Consider the following 18694-nt stretch of genomic DNA (forward strand, 5'->3'; position numbering starts at 1 on the left):
GTTTGGCCTAGAGTGTGAGTTGTGAGATTGTTGGATTTTATATGTGATTTCCTTTAGTTGTAGAAAAAAAAGGGTGTCCTTAGAGGAAGAAAAAGGTAAAATAGCAATTTTAAATCCTTCCAAAAGCTTTAAACATAGAACCTTCTCTTTTTTCTCCCATTTCCTTCATGTTCTTCTCTTTTTCAAGAAACCCACTTCCTAGCATAAGGAGATTTTGAATTCTTTCCCCTAGAAGACTTTTCTCCTACTTCTCTAGAGCTTCACGGTTGATTTGTGAGTTGGTAAGCTCATCTCCTCCCTCTCTTTGATCTCTTGATTCATTCCTCTTCTTCTACTAAGAGCTTATGAAATAGGTATCCTTTAAACTCTTGATTGAAGGATCAAAATTTTATTAAAGCTTATTTTGGTATTGATCTAGGTCTCCTTTAGTTGATTTCATAGTAAAAGCTGATTAAATATCATTCTTGGATCACCAAGTCTCCTCTATAGCTTCTTCAAGATTTTTGGTTAATTCTTAGGGTAAGGGAAGCTTTATTTTGGTTTAAATGCTTTGATTGTTATGTATTATCATTGAAATGATGATGTTTTTGGTGTTTGTGGATGTTTATAAACTTGAGAGGGTCTTTACATGTGAATGGGATAAGTGGGTATGTTATTTAGATCCATAAAACTCACAAATTTGAAGCCCCAATTTTTGCTTGGTCCAACTAGAATTGAGTTTCGGTTGGGCCATAGTGAAATAGAATGGTGCTTTAAGTTTTAGGGGGCTTCGGCCTAGCTAGAATTGAGTTTTGGCTGGGCTAGAGTGAGACAGGGTGGAGCTTTAAGCTTTAGGGGTTTCGGCCCAACAAGATTGTATTTCGATCAAGCCAGAAATGTGACAAAAGGGTTTTGACCCAGTGAAAGCTTGGTTAGTTGGGCCAAAGAAGTGACAAAATGGTGCTTTAGCTCAATGGGGTTTTGGCTTAGTGAGAATTTGTTTAGCTGGGATAGAAAGTGACAAAATTAAGTATATGACTCCAGTTGTGGCTTGGCGTAAGAATTAGTGAAGAGCATTTCTTGATGCTAGACCATAATGCTAAGTATTTTATTGTTATTAAGATAACTATAATATTGGAATGACTATAGTATTAATTGAAAACAAAGTTTTATCTTTATATGGTTTAACTTACTAAAATTTGATGATAAATATCATGTGAGTGTGAATTGATGTGAACATATATTGACTATTAATCTATGACTATTTTGTTTACTGTTGAAAACATTATACCATATTATTGTTGAGATATTAATACTTTGAGGAGATGAATAAATATCATGGTTGGGTTGTTGATATATTGTTAATTGTTGAATGAAATATTAATAATATTATAATGGAATGTTGGTGAAATGTTAATGAGGGATGATAAATTTTGTATAGAACCTCCCTTATGTGTTGAAAGGAGTTGGTTATATCCTTTGGAAAGATTTTTGTTGTTGAAAATGATATACTTAGGAGGGTGAGTTTCACGCCAAGACTTCGCTCCACTAAAGTGATCTAGGGATCTCGCCTTATGGGGTATCTTTCCAAGTACCACGCTATATTTTGATTTTGAATGACATGTCAGAGTGATGCAAATACTTCCTAAGAGGTTTAGTTGACCCTTTTGGTGTATAGGAAAAGGGTTGTTGTTGCTGCTATCATTGTTGCTTTTGTTGTTGTTGGTACATGGTGGGTGCACATTTGGTGTACATAAATGTATTATTGTTGCCTCTTGTACACGATGGGTGCACAAAAATGTATTGTTGTCATATGTATACGACCGGTGCACAATTGGTGCACTAACATATGAGTAGGCACGTAAGTTGAGGGTGATAGGTGGGCTCTCAACCTAGTGCTGAAGGTTTTTGTGATGACTAACGGGAATAAACCTATAGAATAAACGTGTAGGAAAATCACTAAAGATGCATGGTATCGCAAACCTACAAAGGTAAGCCAATACCCATATGGCCACACTTGTCTTTTTTTTATTTTTATAAAACCACACTTCCTCTGTAAGGTCAGCCCAAGAAACCTCCTGAATGGTCAGAGTGTAAGTACTATGTTAGGAGATGAGGCTCTTGGGGAACCACTCATATTATGTTGAAACTCCATGGAGTAAAGCTAGTCTTGATGTCTAAGTTTGAGGTGGCCTAGTTGGCTATGTATCTCAGTTGTGATGATCGTTGTAATATCCTAAAATTTTAATATAATTATTTTTGTTAATTTTAGTATAAAAAAAATATTAGTGTAAGAGTTTATTTGAATTAAAAAGATTTAAAGAGTTTTACTATTGTAAAGATAATTATTATAGTGATAATACAATATTGTATATCTAGTTTGGATCAAATATTTGTTATATTTGAATTTGTGATCCTTGAAAATGATTTAAGTGTTATCTTGTTTTATCTTAATGTATGTTGAAATAAAATAAAACATTAGATATTGTTAATAGTTAGATAAATCTAGACAATGGAGTAGAAAAAGATAAAGAAAGATTTAGTCTGCCAAATCTATTATCAATATATCTCATGTGACTCAATCTTAACCATATACTCTTGCACTTATATAAGGATAGTCAATTCTATTTCTCCTAGAACTTTATAGTTAGTCTCTCTCAAAAAGTAGAAAATAAGTAGAGTACGTAGGGTTGAAAAGAAAGAAGAAATTAAGAGAATCTTGTTGACCCAGTAAATAGAGCAGAGGAAAAATAAGCTGAGAATGAAAATTACAATGCTTTAAGAGGTGAGTAAAACAACACTTTTCTAAACTTTAATGGTATAAATCTTCGAGAATATGCCTTCTTGAATATTACTAGTTATAAATTGATACATTTATATTTGCATTAATTGATCCCAGCATTGATTGTGAGAATTTAGGTTTTGAGGTTTTCTTGTATGAAATTTTTTAAGTGTTTAATATATCTATTCATATATATATATATATATATATATATATATATATATGTTTAATTTAAGTGTTTATGCCTATGAATGTGTTTAATTATGTATATGTATGGAGTATTTGTTGGATCAAGTGGCCTCAGAATAATTAAGAAGGGGGGGTTGAATTAACTATGAACGTGTCTTGACTAATTAAAAATCTATCATTCTTAATGTTACCAGATTCAATTAGGCTTTTATTACCAAGTTAAGAAAGTAAAGAACAAAAATAGAAACTTAACCAAAAGTAAAAGCGATAATTAAAAGTACACAGTGGAAATTAAAGAGTGTAGGGAAGAAGAAGACAAACACAAGATTTATACTGGTTCGGCCACAAACCGTGCCTACATCCAGTCCCCAAGCAACCTGCGGTTCTTGAGATTTCTTTCAACCTTGTAAAAACCTTTACAAACCAAAGATCCACAAAGGATGTACCCTCCCTTGTTCTCTTTGAATAACCAAGTGGATGTACCCTCCACTTGAACTGATCCACAAGAGATGTACCCTCTCTTGTTCTCAGTATAACAATCCCCAAGTAGATGTACCCTCTACTTATACCACAAAGGATGTACCCTCCAATGCGTTGGGACAAATAATTCTCAGGCGATTAGTCCTTTGAATCTTTGTAAGGGGAAACAAAAGATATCTCAGGCGGTTAGTCCTTTGAAATCTTTTGCTTAAGGGGAAGGGAAGAATCAAAAGAATTCTCAGGCGGTTAGTCCTTTGAATCTTTTGCAAGGGAGAAGAGAGACACAAAAGAATTTAGGCGGTTAGTCCTTCGTTCTTTTGGCAAAGGGAGAAGAGAATGAAAAAGATGAATAACACAAGTTTTTGAACAAAGAACTTTTCTTGGAAGAGAAAATGTTGATAAAAAAATTTTAGAAAGATGAAGAAAAATGAATCAGAAAATTCTGTAGAAAGATATTGAAAGATTGATTGAAAGATGTTTGAGAGATGATGTTGAAAAAGATTGAAAGATAGATGATTCAAATATGATTGATGATTATTGAAACTCATGCCATGGTCACTGTCATACCCCATTTTTGACCCGTTTTATTTCTTTTTTTTCTCGTCTTTTAAGCCGGAAATTTCCATCATTTCAGATGAAATTTCGGCAGGGAGGTATTTTAAAATACCTCATTTTTGTTTTGAAGACGCCCCCTTTTTTATTTATTTATTTACCTTTTTTATTATTATTATTATTATTATTTTTTTTAGTTATTATTTTCTTCTTTTTTTTTTTTTTTCCTTTTATTAAGTGTTTTTATTATTTCCGTTTTTTATTAATATCTTTATTAATATCCTTTTTTTCGTTTTTTATTTTATTTTTATTTTATTTTATTTTATTTTATTTTTGCTGTTTTATATTTTGTTTTTTTTTTTTTTTTTTTTTCCTTTTTCTTCTTTTCTGTCTCTTTTTTTGGTCCAGGCCCAGAGGGGCTCTTCGTTTTTTACCCTAATTATGTCCTTTAAATGCTGCATTAATTACTGTGCATGTCAGAGAGAGAGAGAGGGGAATACGGACAGTCAAAGCGCCGGAACAGCCAAGAGCCACCACTAGCCACCACTCAGCCCCTTTCCTCCTCCGAGAACCACCACCATCGGCCAAGCTTACAAAGAACCGCCACCCTCCTCCTCCGTGAACCACCAACAAAAACAAAAAAAAAACCAAAATCATCTTGCTCATAAAATCAAAACATTAGAACAGAAATCCCCGCAAACACAGTAACCCATTCACTCACGCGGCCTAAAGCCTACATCAGAACCACCACCATCGGCCAAGCCTACATCAGAACCACCACCATCGGCCAAGCCTACACCAAACACCACCAACCACAAGCACCGCGTCAAACACCCACACCCACACAACCCAAGCTGTAACCGTTTCACTCTGAAGCTTAAACGATAACAGAAGGGTAAAGGTAGTTCACTTTTTTCTAAGATTCAAGGCTAGATCTAGGCTTTATCGGCATTGTTTTTTTTCAAAAAAAATAATTGTGGATTTGAGAACTAGAAAAAAGGGGATTCACAACGTGTAGTTCTTTTTCAAAAAGAAAACAAAAAAAAAAAAGAGAAAAAGGGGGGAGATTCTTTTTCCGACGCGGCGGCGCCGCCACCCATGGCAGCCAGCCACTGCGCCGGTAAACAACTTCCGGCGGTGTGTGTTAGAGAGAGAAGAGAGCTCTTGAGCGTTTTTAGAGAGAGAAAGAGGTTGGATTTATGATATTTTTGCGTTTATTTTCTAATTTATACTGCTGCCATGACCAAGACTATGGTGCACGCGGATCTCTGTGTCCCCATGGACCATCAGGGTTGAACCGTTAGATCCTAGATCTAACGGCCAATGTTATCCCCTGTTTTGATCAGATGCGTCTCACCTCTTGGTTTTTACTTTGTTCTTCTTCTCTTGTGACGTTTGATTAAGATCTAATGGCTAAGACCGTGTCTCCCCATGATCAAATCTGGACGCTTCGATCAATCTGACGATTCAGATTTGATCTGTTAAGCCCACCTTTTTTATTTTGAGCCCATTTCCTTTTTTTTTTTTTTTTTTTCTGTTTCTTCCAGTATTTTACTTTCTGCACTTCCCTGTTACTTCTGCACCCCCTTCTTCTTCTCTATTCTTTTTTTATTGCACTTTTTTATGCATCATATTTACTTTATGCCCTTGCATTTCTTATTTTCTTTATTCATTTTCCAGCACCATATCTATTTTATGTCTTGCATTTTATTTTCCAGTATCATATTTATTTTTTGTCTCGCACTTTTATTTTCTTTATTTTATGTACCCTATTTATTTTTGCCTTGCATTTTTATTTTTATGTCTCGCATTCTTTTTTAGCATCATATTTATTTTATGTATTGCATTTTTATTTTCGTTTTATTTTATTTTCAGCATCATACTTATTTTATGTCTTGCATTTTTTTATTTTATTTTGTTTATTTTTTATTTTATGCATCATATTTACTTTATGTCTTGCATTTTTTATTTATTTTTAGCATCATGTTTATTTTATGTCTTGCATTTTTATTTTCATTTCTTATTTATTTCCAGCATTATATTTATTTTTATGTCTTGCATTTTATTTTCTTTATTTATTTTATGCACCATATGTATTTATTGTTTTGTATTTCATGCATTTTATTATTTCTTCTAGCATATTTATTTTAATGCATTTGCAATTTTTATTTATTATTGCCAATTAGAATGTATCTAGGTCCAATGTAAATAAAAATAAAAAATGAGAATCTGCACCGACACTCACATTTATTTTTATGTTTTCCGCCGAGGACGATCATGTGATTTGAACCGTATCCGAGGAAAAGGGCCCTCACTTGATCCAACGTCATTTTAAGGGATCCGGCGCGTCTAGACTTATCTTTACATAACTAAAAAAAAAAAAAAAAGAGAGAGAAAAGTCAAAAACCAAAAACTTTCCATAATCAAAATTTCAAAAAAAAAAAAGGGGGTCAATCTTTTTCTTTCTTTCTTAATCAAATCTTTAATCAATCTTTAATCAATCAAAACATTTTTTCTAATTTAAAATCAATCGAACTCACTTCTTTTATTTCTTCTATGCCTTTTCGGCCTCTTACCTTGCCTAAACTCTTCTTTTTTCGAACTTTAAAATCAATCAAAACCAACCACTCGACTTTCTACCCCGAACTACATGATTTTGATCCCATTCGGGTATGTAGGCAAAAGACTTTGTCTTTCCAAATCAATAAAAAATAAACAAAAACTTTTTTTCTTCTCCTTTCTTCTGAATCCATCTCTTTAATCTTTTCACACTTAAGCATTTATTTCCAAACAAATAATCAATTTAGCATAAAGATAAAATAAGCAAGAGGTTCCTATAGAGTACTATAGACGTTTAGGGTGCTAGTACCTTCCCTTTGCGTAACCAACCCCCGGACCTTTGATCTCTTAAAAAATAGGGTTTTTCGAGCTTTCTCCCTTTTCTTCGGAAAAATAAAAGATCGGTGGTGATCTTAAAATTGCGAGTCAATGCTAATCAATAGCTTGATATCCAAAAATCACCGCGACAGAAAAATGGCGACTCCACTGGGGATCACACTCCTAAGTGGGTTAAACCTATCTTGTTTTTTTTCATCTTTATGCTTTGTTATTATTTGAAACTGTAAATACGTGCTTAAGTGTTTATCTTTTACGTGAGTGGTGAGATAAGTCCTACACCCGGACTTGAGGGAAACATAAGATAGGATGGTGGTATAATCATAGTGTCTTTCCGAGAGTGAGTTTCGGATGTGGCACATGTGATAACCCCGCTCAATGGAGGGATCTTGGGAATATTACTATGTTGGCATGAGTAGTCGTGTTCAGCATTAATATTTCCAAGCGACCTATGAAGTTGAGGACCTTTAGTTACCTTTAACCCATCTTAGCCTTTTAGGACGTAGTGCGGTGGCTAATCAAGAGTAGTCTTGAATTGGTTGATACGCGATACTACACTCAAACGAGGCTTTCCTATGGACATTGTTGGACCGGGAGTAGTCCCGCAATCCGACAATATCCGGAAGTGGTCAATGACTTTGGGAACTTGGTAGAACCCGTGATACAGGTACATATGAAACCATAGTCCTTACCAAATGACGTGTTTACCCTTAACTCCAACATTTTGGATTTAACTTCACCATGTTTTCTCCGTACTTTGGCATAGTCATGCATACATGCATCCATGCATAAACTCTTTTTTTTCATCCAAATTATCGAAGGACTTAGACAAGCTTTTTGTAAACTTTGTAGATATGGACATCCCACTGAGAAGCACTAGGAAGTACCTTTTCAAAAAAACAGACCTGTTGAGATTAAGGGAGCTAGCATCTTTAGTAAGTGATCCAGTTGATTTTCAAGCTCATCATGGGAAGTTGCTCAGAATTCTTAGAGTAGATGTTGAGGAAGGATGCCTAGAGACCCTGGTTCAGTTCTATGACCCGCTCTACCATTACTTCACATTTCCCGATTACCAGCTTGTCCCCACACTTGAAGAGTACTCCTACCTAGTTGGCTTACCTGTGCCAGACAAGATACCTTTCCATGGTTTTGAGCCTACCCCTAAACCCTCCGACATCGCAGCCGCCCTCCATCTTAAAACCTCCATCATCCAAGCAAACCTTACCTCTAAAGGAGGCCTCCAAGGTCTTCCCACCCACTTCCTCTACCAACAAGCCTCCATATTTGCTGAAGCAGCTAGTACACTTGCCTTCCATTCTATCCTAGCCCTCCTTATATATGGCCTTTTACTCTTCCCAAATATTGACAACTTCATCGATATCAATGCCATTAAAATCTTTTTTACAAAGAACCCCGTACCCACTCTACTCGCCGATACCTACCATTCTATTCATGACCGTACCCAGGCTGGCCGGGGAACCATTTCTTGTTGTGCATCTTTGCTCTATCAGTGGTTTACCTTCCACTTACCTCAATCCCGTGCCTTCAAGACCAATGATGACAAGCTTTCCTGGCCTCGCCGAATCATGACTCTTGACCCATCTGACATTGTTTGGTACCAAGCAGCTAGTGATGTTGGAGAGATTATTGTGAGTTGTGGTGAATATCCCAACGTACCTCTTTTGGGTATGCGTGGCGGAATTAGCTACAACCCACTCCTCGCTCGACGACAATTTGGGTACCCGATAAAGACAAAACCAAACAACCTTGCCTTGACTAATGAATTCTATCTTAACCATGGAGATCACTCGAACAAAAGGGAAAGATTCGCACAAGCTTGGAGCGCTATCCGCAGACTCAGCAGAAGTCAGTTGGGAAAGAAATCAGACTATGTGCACGAATCTTATACCCAGTGGGTTATTGATAGGACCAAGAGCTTTGGCCTACCCTACCGCTTACCTAGATACCTATCGTCCACCATCCCACCATCATCCTTGCCTATCCCCTTCGACACCAAGGAAGAGTTTCATGAACAATTAACCAAAGAAAGGCAAGAAAAAGAAACTTGGAAGAGGAGATGCCAGGAGCTCGAGCAAGAGAATGAGACTTTGAAAGGGAAGATAGCCCAACAGAGCCGTGAGCTTTTTATCCAGAACCAGAGGATGATTAAGAAGGACGACTTGCTTCGTCGGAAAGACGCTTTGCTCCACCAAGATGCTAGAAGGAAGAGGAGGTTTATGGACTTGTTCTCTCGTGCACATTCAGACTCCGAGGACCCATCTACTCCGGGAGTTTGAGTCTGAAGTTCTTAGGACCTCATGTTTAGATTTTAGCTCCCGAAATCTCTTGACTTGTAAAAAAAAAAAAAAAAAAAAAAAAAAAAAAAAAAAAAAAAAAAAAAAAATTCTTTGTAATGTTCCAATGCTTAAGTGAAGTGTTTCAGTTTATGATGTTTACAATTTCTCTAACAAGTTCTTCGATAATAATTTGTTCCCTTTCTCTTTGCATAAGCATAAGCATGCATCATGTTGCATTCATGGTTTCTAAATCGAGTCTCACACTGTGTTCACTACTTCAAAAAGGGGGGAAGTCAATCAGCCGCCGCCCAAGGAAAGTGGCCCGACGAATTCTCCACAAACCAACTCGCATTTACAACACCAGGGCCAATCGGAAGAGGATGGATATAGTTGAACAAGAAAATCAGAGTCTCAGGGAGGAGGTTGCCACTTTACGAGAGGGAATGGATAGGTTGACGACCATGATGAGTGCACTCCTGTCAGCCCAGAACTCTCAAGCTGCCGCCGCTGCTGTAGAGCAGCCTTTGGTGAGCACAACCCCGCTATCTACAGTGACTTCTCCACCCCTCTTTTTGCCTCCAGGTTGTACATGGGGAATGCCACCTCCAGTCTGTGGAAGCCCCCAGCCCGCTGTATCTGAAGTTCCACCTCCTTTTGCTCAGCAGTCAGCACCGATTCCGCAACCCAATACCTCTTTCCCTCAAGCTGCAATGACTTATTCAGCTCCACTGATTCACACTATTCAACAAGAGGTTGAACCAATTTTTCCAAGCTGAAAATGTTGTAGCCTTCGACAAGATGGAAGAACTCCAAGAAAGATTTGATGGTATGCAAAGGGAAGTCGAAGCCCTCCGAGGAAGAGATCTGTTCGGGAAGGACGCCTGTGAATTATGCTTGGTCCCAAATGTTACTATCCCTCACAAGTTCAAGGTGCCAGACTTCGAGAAGTATAAAGGGAACTCTTGTCCCCGCAGTCACTTGGTGATGTACGCGCGGAAAATGTCCATGTATACTGACAATCATAAGCTGCTTATTCATTTCTTTCAGGACAGCCTGACTGGGGCCGCTCTGAAGTGGTATATGAATTTGGACAGTGCGAGCATTCGTACTTTCAATGACCTGGGTGAAGCGTTCATCCGGCAGTATAAGTACAATTTGGACATGGCCCCAGATCGTGATCAGCTCCGTGCGATGACACAAAAAGAGAAGGAAACGTTCAAGGAGTATGCCCAGCGTTGGAGGGAAGTGGCTGCCCAGATTGTCCCGCCGTTGGAAGAAAGGGAAATGACCAAAATATTTCTGAAGACCCTGAGCCAGTTTTATTACGAGAAAATGGTTGCAAGTGCACCAACAGACTTCACCGAAATGGTCAACATGGGGTTGCGATTAGAGGAAGGTGTCCGAGAGGGACGTTTGACCGGGGAAAGTGCCCCTGCCGCAAGTAATGCCAAGAAGTTTGGAGGCCACTTTGCGAAGAAGAAAGATCAAGAGGTGGGAATGGTAGCTCATGGTAAGCCTTAGCAGAATTTCACCCCATATCGTCAGGTTGCGAATGTCGCATCCACTATCCCAAACCCATCATATCACCAACAAAGGCCACATTACCCCTACCCGTACCCTCCACAACAATACCCTCCACAACCATACCCTCCACAACAATACCCTCCACAACAATACCCTCCACAGCAATACCATCAGCCACAATACCCTCAAAAACAACAAAATCGCCCGCAGACCCCCCAACAACCATATCATTCACAAAACCGCCAGAAAACAACCTTTGATCCAATCCCGATGAAATATGCTGACTTACTCCCCGCCCTGCTCGCCAAAAACCTTGTCCAGGTCAGAACACCCCCCCGTACACCAGATGTTTTACCTCCCTGGTTTCGTCATGATTTAACAGGCGCTTTCCACCAAGGGGCCCCAGGTCATGACGTTGAAAACTGCTATGTCCTGAAGAATGAAGTGCAAAAACTAGTCCGGGCCAACTTGCTATCCTTCAAAGATCAGAATCCCAATGTTCAGGCGAACCCTCTGCCGAACCACGGGCCTGCTGTCAACATGATACAAGATTGTGATGAAGACGGTGTCATCCTGAACGTCCAGCACGTTCGAACTCCCCTGGTCCCAATACATATCAAGATGTGCGAAGCAGCTCTGTTTGACCATGATCATGCAGCGTGTGAAATATGTCCTGTGAATGTAAAAGGATGCCCAAAGGTACAAGAGGACGTACAAAGGCTGATAGACAACAGAGAACTAATCATCACGAGGAAGGACAAGGAAGTGTGCGTCATCACCCCTGAGTTTCAGCGGTTGGAAATAAGCTATAACAGTGGGGAATCAACTACTACTCCACTGGTGGTTGGCTTGCCAGGACCTATGCCGTATGCTTCTCTAAAAGCGGTCCCTTACAGGTATAGTGCCACGATGTTGGAAGGTGGGCAGGAGGTGCCTTTGCCCTCCCTAACTCCTGCGATTTCTGTGGACAACATTGCTAGTGACGGTAAAGTTCTGAGGAATGGACGTGTTATCCCCACATTGTTTGCAAAGAAAGTGAATGATCCGGCAGTTAAACAGGCGACAGTGAATGGCCCCGGTACAAGGAAGGAAGTAGGCCAATCCAATGGGACTAGCAAGAATTCTGATCATGACGAAATTCTGAAACTGATCCAGAAGAGTGAGTATAAAGTAGTAGACCAGCTGTTGCAAACTCCCTCTAAGATATCCATTTTGTCTCTGCTATTGAACTCAGAAGCACACCGTGAGGCTCTAATGAAGGTGTTGGACCAAGCTTTTGTGGAGAGGGACGTGACTGTTAATCAATTGGACAGTATAGTAGGAAACATTACTGCCTGCAATAATTTAAGTTTTAGTGATGAAGAGCTTCCTGAGGAGGGGAGGAACCACAATCTGGCGTTACATATATCGGTGAACTGCAAGTCAGATGCTCTGTCGAATGTACTTGTGGACACTGGTTCCTCATTGAATGTAATGGCCAAATCCACATTAGATCAACTTTCCTACCGGGGGCCTCCCATGAGAAGAAGCGGGGTGGTTGTCAAAGCGTTTGATGGATCAAGAAAGTCTGTTATCGGGGAGGTTGATTTGCCCATTACAATTGGGCCGTTTGTTTTCCAAATTACATTCCAGGTGATGGATATCCAAGCCGCATACAGTTGCCTTTTGGGTAGGCCGTGGATCCATGAAGCGGGGGCCGTGACATCCACCTTGCATCAAAAGCTGAAGTTTGTCAGAAATGGGAGATTGATCACTGTGAGTGGAGAGGAAGCCTTGTTGGTTAGTCATTTGTCAGCTTTTTCCTTTATTGGTGCTGATGAAACAGAAGGAACCTTTTTCCAAGGTCTGACTGTAGAGGGTAAAAAGCCAGAGAAAAATGAAGTATCTTTTGCTACTTGGAAGAGCGCACAGAAAGTGGTGCAGGAAGGAACAGGTGAAGGATGGGGAAAAGTTGTGCAGTTGTTAGAGAGTAAAAACCGCGAAGGACTGGGATTTGCTTCTTCTGCAGGATCCGCAACGAACAGTGTTGGATCAAGCTCCATTACTAGCACCTTTCGTAGCGCCGGGTTCATCAACAACTCGCCAGAAGCCAATGCTGTCTTGGAAGATGTTCCTGAAGAGATAGTACTTGCATTTGTCACACCTGGAAAAATTGTTCGCAACTGGGACGCGGTTGACATCCCTTCAGTAGTTCATGCATCAAAGTAATGGGTCTTTGTTTTTTCTGTTTGTTTGTTTTTCAAAAAAGATCCTTTCGTCTTGCCCAGGACGAAAGCGCAATCATGTAGGGCTGTTTTGTTTCAAGCACTACTCTTATTAATGGAAAATGTGGTTTATCCTGATATCTATGCTTATTGCTCTTTCTGGAAAATGGTAACACCAAAAAACCCAAAAATATTTTATTTTTGTTTTCTGATTTCAATTAATTATAAAAAGTCTGCAGTGTTCACTCATTTTCTAAAGTCAATCATCAATCATATGCAGACTAGGCATTTATGAGCCCGTTGAACATAATAACCCTGCACTCTCTCCCAACTTCGAATCTCCTGTCTACGAGGCTGAAGAGGAGGAGGATGATGGAATCCCAGAGGAACTTGCTCGGTTATTGGAATATGAAAAGAAAACCATTCGGCCTCATGAGGAGGTAGTAGAGGTGATTAACTTGGGAACCGAGGAAGATAAGAAGGAAGTCAAGATTGGGGCATCGCTTGAGGCAACTGTCAAACGAAGGGTGATTGAATTACTCAAAGAATACGTCGATGTGTTCGCATGGTCGTACCAAGATATGCCTGGCTTGGATCCCCGTATCGTGGAGCACCGTTTGCCTTTGAAGCCCGAATGCCCACCGGTCAAACAGAAACTGAGAAGAACTCGCCCTGACATGGCTCTCAAGATCAAAGAGGAAGTACAGAAGCAGATCGATGCAGGTTTTCTTGTCACATCAGAGTATCCTCAATGGCTAGCCAACATAGTGCCTGTTCCAAAGAGGGACGGCAAAGTCAGGATGTGCGTTGACTACCGGGATTTGAACAAGGCTAGTCCGAAAGATGACTTTCCTCTACCTCACATCGATGTATTGGTTGACAGCGCTGCAAAGTCCAAGGTCTTCTCCTTCATGGACGGTTTCTCTGGGTACAATCAGATCAAGATGGCAGTTGAAGACAGGGAAAAGACATCTTTCATCACGCCTTGGGGCACCTTTTGCTACAGGGTAATGCCTTTTGGGTTAATAAATGCAGGTGCCACTTACCAAAGAGGCATGACCACTCTCTTTCATGACATGATGCACAAAGAGATAGAAGTGTACGTGGATGATATGATTGTCAAGTCAGGCACTGAAGAAGAACATGTCGAGTACTTGCTGAAGATGTTTCAACGGCTGAGAAAGTACCAACTTCGACTGAATCCCAACAAATGTACCTTTGGTGTTAGATCTGGAAAACTCTTGGGTTTCATTGTCAGTCAGAAAGGTATTGAAGTAGATCCTGACAAGGTCAAGGCCATTAGAGAAATGCCGGTTCCACAAACAGAGAAACAAGTGAGAGGTTTTCTTGGGCGTCTAAATTACATTTCTCGTTTCATCTCGCACATGACAGCCACGTGCGGACCTATATTCAAGTTGCTTCGAAAAGATCAAGGGATTGTTTGGACCGAAGATTGTCAAAAGGCTTTTGATAGTATCAAGAATTATCTGCTAGAACCTCCAATTCTTATACCTCCAGTTGAAGGAAGGCCTCTGATTATGTACTTGACTGTGTTAGAAGATTCTATGGGCTGTGTGCTCGGACAACAGGATGAGACCGGAAGGAAAGAACATGCCATCTACTACTTGAGCAAGAAGTTTACCGATTGTGAGTCCAGGTACTCCCTACTTGAGAAAACTTGTTGTGCACTAGCTTGGGCTGCCAAGCGTCTTCGTCACTACATGATTAACCACACCACCTGGCTAATATCCAAAATGGACCCGATCAAGTATATCTTTGAGAAACCCGCTCTGACAGGAAGAATTGCTCGTTGGCAGATGTTGTTATCCGAGTATGATATCGAATACCGCACCCAGAGGGCAATTAAGGGGAGTGTTCTTGCTGATCATTTGGCTCACCAACCAATTGAGGACTATCAACCCGTCAAGTTTGACTTTCCTGATGAAGAGATTATGTACTTGAAGATGAAGGATTGTGAGGAACCATTGCTTGGAGAAGGTCCAGATCCCGAGTCTAGATGGGGTTTGATTTTTGATGGAGCCGTGAATGTCTTTGGCAATGGAATTGGGGCAGTTATTATCACTCCTGAAGGTAATCATCTCCCTTTCGCTGCAAGGTTACAGTTTGATTGCACCAAAAATGTGGCAGAGTATGAAGCATGTATCCTGGGCATTGAAAAAGCCATTGACTTGAAAATCAAGAACCTTGACATTTACGGGGATTCAGCTCTCGTGATCAACCAAATCAAAGGAGAATGGGAAACTCGCCACCCCGGCTTGATTCCATACAAAGATTATGCAAAGCGTTTGCTAACCTTCTTCAACAAAGTGGAGCTTCACCACATCCCTCGTGATGAGAACCAGATGGCAGATGCGTTAGCAACTTTATCCTCCATGTACGAAGTGAGTCACCGGAACAATTTGCCAACAATCAGAATTCAGCGCCTCGAGAGGCCCGCTCACGTGTTTGCAGTCGAAGAGGTTGTTGATGATAAGCCCTGGTTCCATGATATCAAGTGCTTCCTTCAAAGCCAGGAATATCCACCCGGAGCATCCAACAAAGACAGGAGAACTTTGAGAAGATTGTCTGGTAATTTCTTCCTAAATGGGGATGTTTTGTACAAAAGAAACTTTGACATGGTACTACTCAGGTGTGTAGATAAGCAAGAAGCAGAATTTTTGATGCATGAGGTACATGAAGGCTCCTTTGGAACTCATCCCAATGGACATGCAATGGCAAGGAAGTTGTTGAGAGCAGGTTACTACTGGATGTCGATGGAGACAGATTGTTGCAAACATGCTAGGAAGTGCCACAAATGCCAGATTTATGCTGACAAAATTCATGTACCACCAACTACGCTTAATGTTCTTTCTTCTCCGTGGCCTTTCTCTATGTGGGGCATCGATATGATTGGCAGAATCGAACCGAAGGCTTCAAACGGGCATCGTTTCATTCTAGTGGCTATTGATTACTTCACCAAGTGGGTCGAAGCAGCATCTTATGCAAATGTGACTAAGCAAGTTGTGGTCCGTTTTATCAAGAATCAGATCATCTGCCGTTATGGTGTGCCCAACAGAATCATTACAGATAATGGAACGAACTTGAATAACAAGATGATGAAAGATTTGTGTGAAGAGTTCAAGATTGAGCATCACAATTCTTCTCCTTACAGACCTCAGATGAATGGCGCAGTTGAAGCTACAAACAAGAATATCAAGAAGATAGTGCAGAAGATGGTGGTCACATACAAAGACTGGCACGAGATGTTACCGTATGCTTTGCATGGGTATCGCACTTCAGTGCGTACCTCAACAGGGGCAACCCCCTTTTCTTTGGTGTATGGTATGGAAGCAGTACTCCCTGTGGAGGTTGAGATTCCATCAATGAGAGTTATAATGGAGGCCCAGTTATCAGAAGCTGAGTGGTGCCAAAGCAGATATGATCAGTTGAATCTAATTGAAGAAAAACGCATAAAGGCCTTGTGCCACGGACAACTTTATCAACAGAGGATGAAGCGAGCTTTCGACAAGAAGGTTCGTCCCCGTGTGTTTCAAGAAGGAGATCTTGTGCTCAAGAAGGTTTTATCTTTCCAACCCGATTCTAGGGGCAAATGGACGCCTAATTACGAAGGCCCATATGTCGTCAAGAGAACTTTCTCTGGTGGTGCACTGACTCTTACGACTATGGATGGGGATGAGCTCCCTCGTCCCGTGAATGCGGATGCAGTCAAGAAATACTTTGTCTAAAAATAAAAGAACAGCTCGGTAAGTCGAAAACCCGAAAGGGCGGCTTAGGCAAAAATGAGCGTCTCGGTGGGTCGAAAACCCGAAAGGGCGACCCAGGAAAAAATTAGAGACATCAAACAGAAAAATAATTAGCCTGATAGGTCGAAAACCCGAAAGGGCGATCTATGCAAAATTTAAGGACCAAAAGACAAAGTAACTGCATCGAGCTGATCTTCGTTCATTTGAGGCACAATGGAATGTCAGGGAGACCCTGAATCTGAAGCATCCAAACAGTGGAATTCAAGGTTGTCAGAGGGAACAACGGTTATTGTGTTCAATGAACCTTCGATTTATATTTACCATTTTCCAAACTTTGTAAGATCAGTGGAGCCATGCCATTGGCAGGTCACCACTCTTTCAAATAAATTTGAGCCTGTTGCCTTTCATTTGGAATTCTCATTTATTCAGCTTATAAAACCTTTCCTTTTTATGGTAGCATTTGAAACAAAGTATTTCTCAAAATCATAAATTTTCTTTCATGTCTTTTTTGAAAAGCACAAACAACAAAACACTTTTTCTTTGAACTCGTGAATAGATGAAGGGTGTGTCAACAGCTACCATGAGAATGGGTAAACCTTGCAGGTTGCACGTGGTCAATTGTTTTTTTTCAAAAAAAAAAAAAAAAAAAAAATAATAATAATAATAATAATAATAAGCATGACCACAGAAGCACTAGCTCTTCTACCATGTTTTTTGGATTGGCACGTTCTCCCCAAGAAATGTTTATTCCCCATCAGTTGCTGCGGGCTTTACCCCGTCACTATTTTGATATACCCTGGTGGCATTATCCCCATTGAAGATTGCCGAGTGTTTGTGGTGCGACGTCGGGTCACTTTCAATCTTACTTGTCCAATCTTGTTCCATCAAATCTATCATTCACACAATCATACAAGTCAATCCTCCATACAGTCATACAAGTCGTGTCGTCATTCAGGCGTTCATGCGTATACACATTCATGCATATACAATAAAGACAATATCATGCGTACATGGCTGCATTAACCATCATGAGTCTTGCTTCAATTATCTTTCCATTTCAATCAATCATGAATAATTTGTAACCCTCTATTTCCCCCAAGTGTCATCCCCAATGGGTCTGATCCAAAGGTGTCACCCTCTCTCCGCCAAGTGGCAATTTCTTTAATGAACAGCTTGTGCATCATTTGCCTCTGTTTCATGTCATCAGTTGATTAGTTCAGCAATAACCTGAACAGTTGACATTTATCTTTGTTTCTTGTCAGTTGATTAGTTCAGCAATAACCTGAACAGTTGATATTTATCTTTGTTTTTTGTCAGTTGACTAGTTCGGCAATAACCTGAACAGTTGATATTTATCTTTGTTTTTTGTCAGTTGACTAGTTCGGCAATAACCTGAACAGTTGATATTTATCTTTGTTTTTTGTCAGTTGACTAGTTCGGCAATAACCTGAACAGTTGACATTTATCTTTGTTTCTTGTCAGTTGATTAGTTCAGCAATAACCTGAACAGTTGACATTTATCTTTGTTTCTTGTCAGTTGATCAGTTCAGCAATAACCTGAACAGTTGACATTTATCTTTGTTCCTTATCAGTTGGCTAGTTCGGCAATAACCCGAACAGTTAACATTTATCTTCAATTCTGGTCAGTTGGCTAGTTCGGCAATAACCCGAACATCTGACATTTATCTTTGTTCCTTTGTCGTCAGTGGCAGTTCGTCGTCAACCCGAACAGCTGACATTTACCCCCAGTAAAACCATGTGATCCCCAGTCGGACCCCTTTTCTTTAACAAAATCGGGTACCATTTGGTTTTGTTATTCCCAGTCGAGCCATTTACCTCGTCTTGCATTCATACTTGCATCGCAAGCATTCGCAACATTACGTGCATAACAGTGCATTCATAGCATTTTGTAGTTGAAATTGGTCAAAAATGGTGTACTCTGTATTTAAATCTCTTCGACCCGTCGCTTTAAAAGTTTCACTTTTAAATCTCCGTAACGAAGAGACTTAAATAGGGGCATCTGTCATA

The 18694-nt window shown here is 39.9% G+C and overlaps 2 protein-coding genes across 2 annotated transcripts; both read left to right on the forward strand.

Moving 5' to 3' along the window:
• Positions 1–7731: 7731 nt before the first annotated feature.
• LOC114391655 lies at positions 7732–9174 on the forward strand. Its single transcript, XM_028352633.1, has one exon. It carries the CDS (start codon positions 7732–7734, stop codon positions 9172–9174), a length of 1443 nt encoding a protein of 480 aa, XP_028208434.1.
• A 779-nt stretch (positions 9175–9953) lies between these two features.
• Positions 9954–16873, forward strand: LOC114391656. The gene is made up of 3 exons (XM_028352634.1): positions 9954–10665; positions 10699–12902; positions 13183–16873. The coding sequence occupies exons 1-3, from the start codon at positions 9973–9975 to the stop codon at positions 16646–16648; spliced, it is 6363 nt and encodes a 2120-aa protein (XP_028208435.1). The 5' UTR covers positions 9954–9972; the 3' UTR covers positions 16649–16873.
• The last annotated feature ends 1821 nt before the right edge of the window (positions 16874–18694 follow it).

This window comes from Glycine soja, chromosome 17 (assembly GCF_004193775.1).
Source record: "Glycine soja cultivar W05 chromosome 17, ASM419377v2, whole genome shotgun sequence".
Classification (NCBI taxonomy): domain Eukaryota; kingdom Viridiplantae; phylum Streptophyta; class Magnoliopsida; order Fabales; family Fabaceae; genus Glycine; species Glycine soja.

Coding starts and splice junctions, on each gene's coding strand:
- LOC114391655 (XM_028352633.1), top strand. CDS start 7,732: ATGGACATCCCACTGAGAAGCACTAGGAAGTACCTTTTCAAAAAAACA.
- LOC114391656 (XM_028352634.1), top strand. CDS start 9,973: ATGGAAGAACTCCAAGAAAGATTTGATGGTATGCAAAGGGAAGTCGAA. Junction 10,666..10,698: donor CGAAGAAGAAAGATCAAGAG/GTGGGAATGGTA, acceptor AAGCCTTAGCAG/AATTTCACCCCATATCGTCA. Junction 12,903..13,182: donor TCAGTAGTTCATGCATCAAA/GTAATGGGTCTT, acceptor AATCATATGCAG/ACTAGGCATTTATGAGCCCG.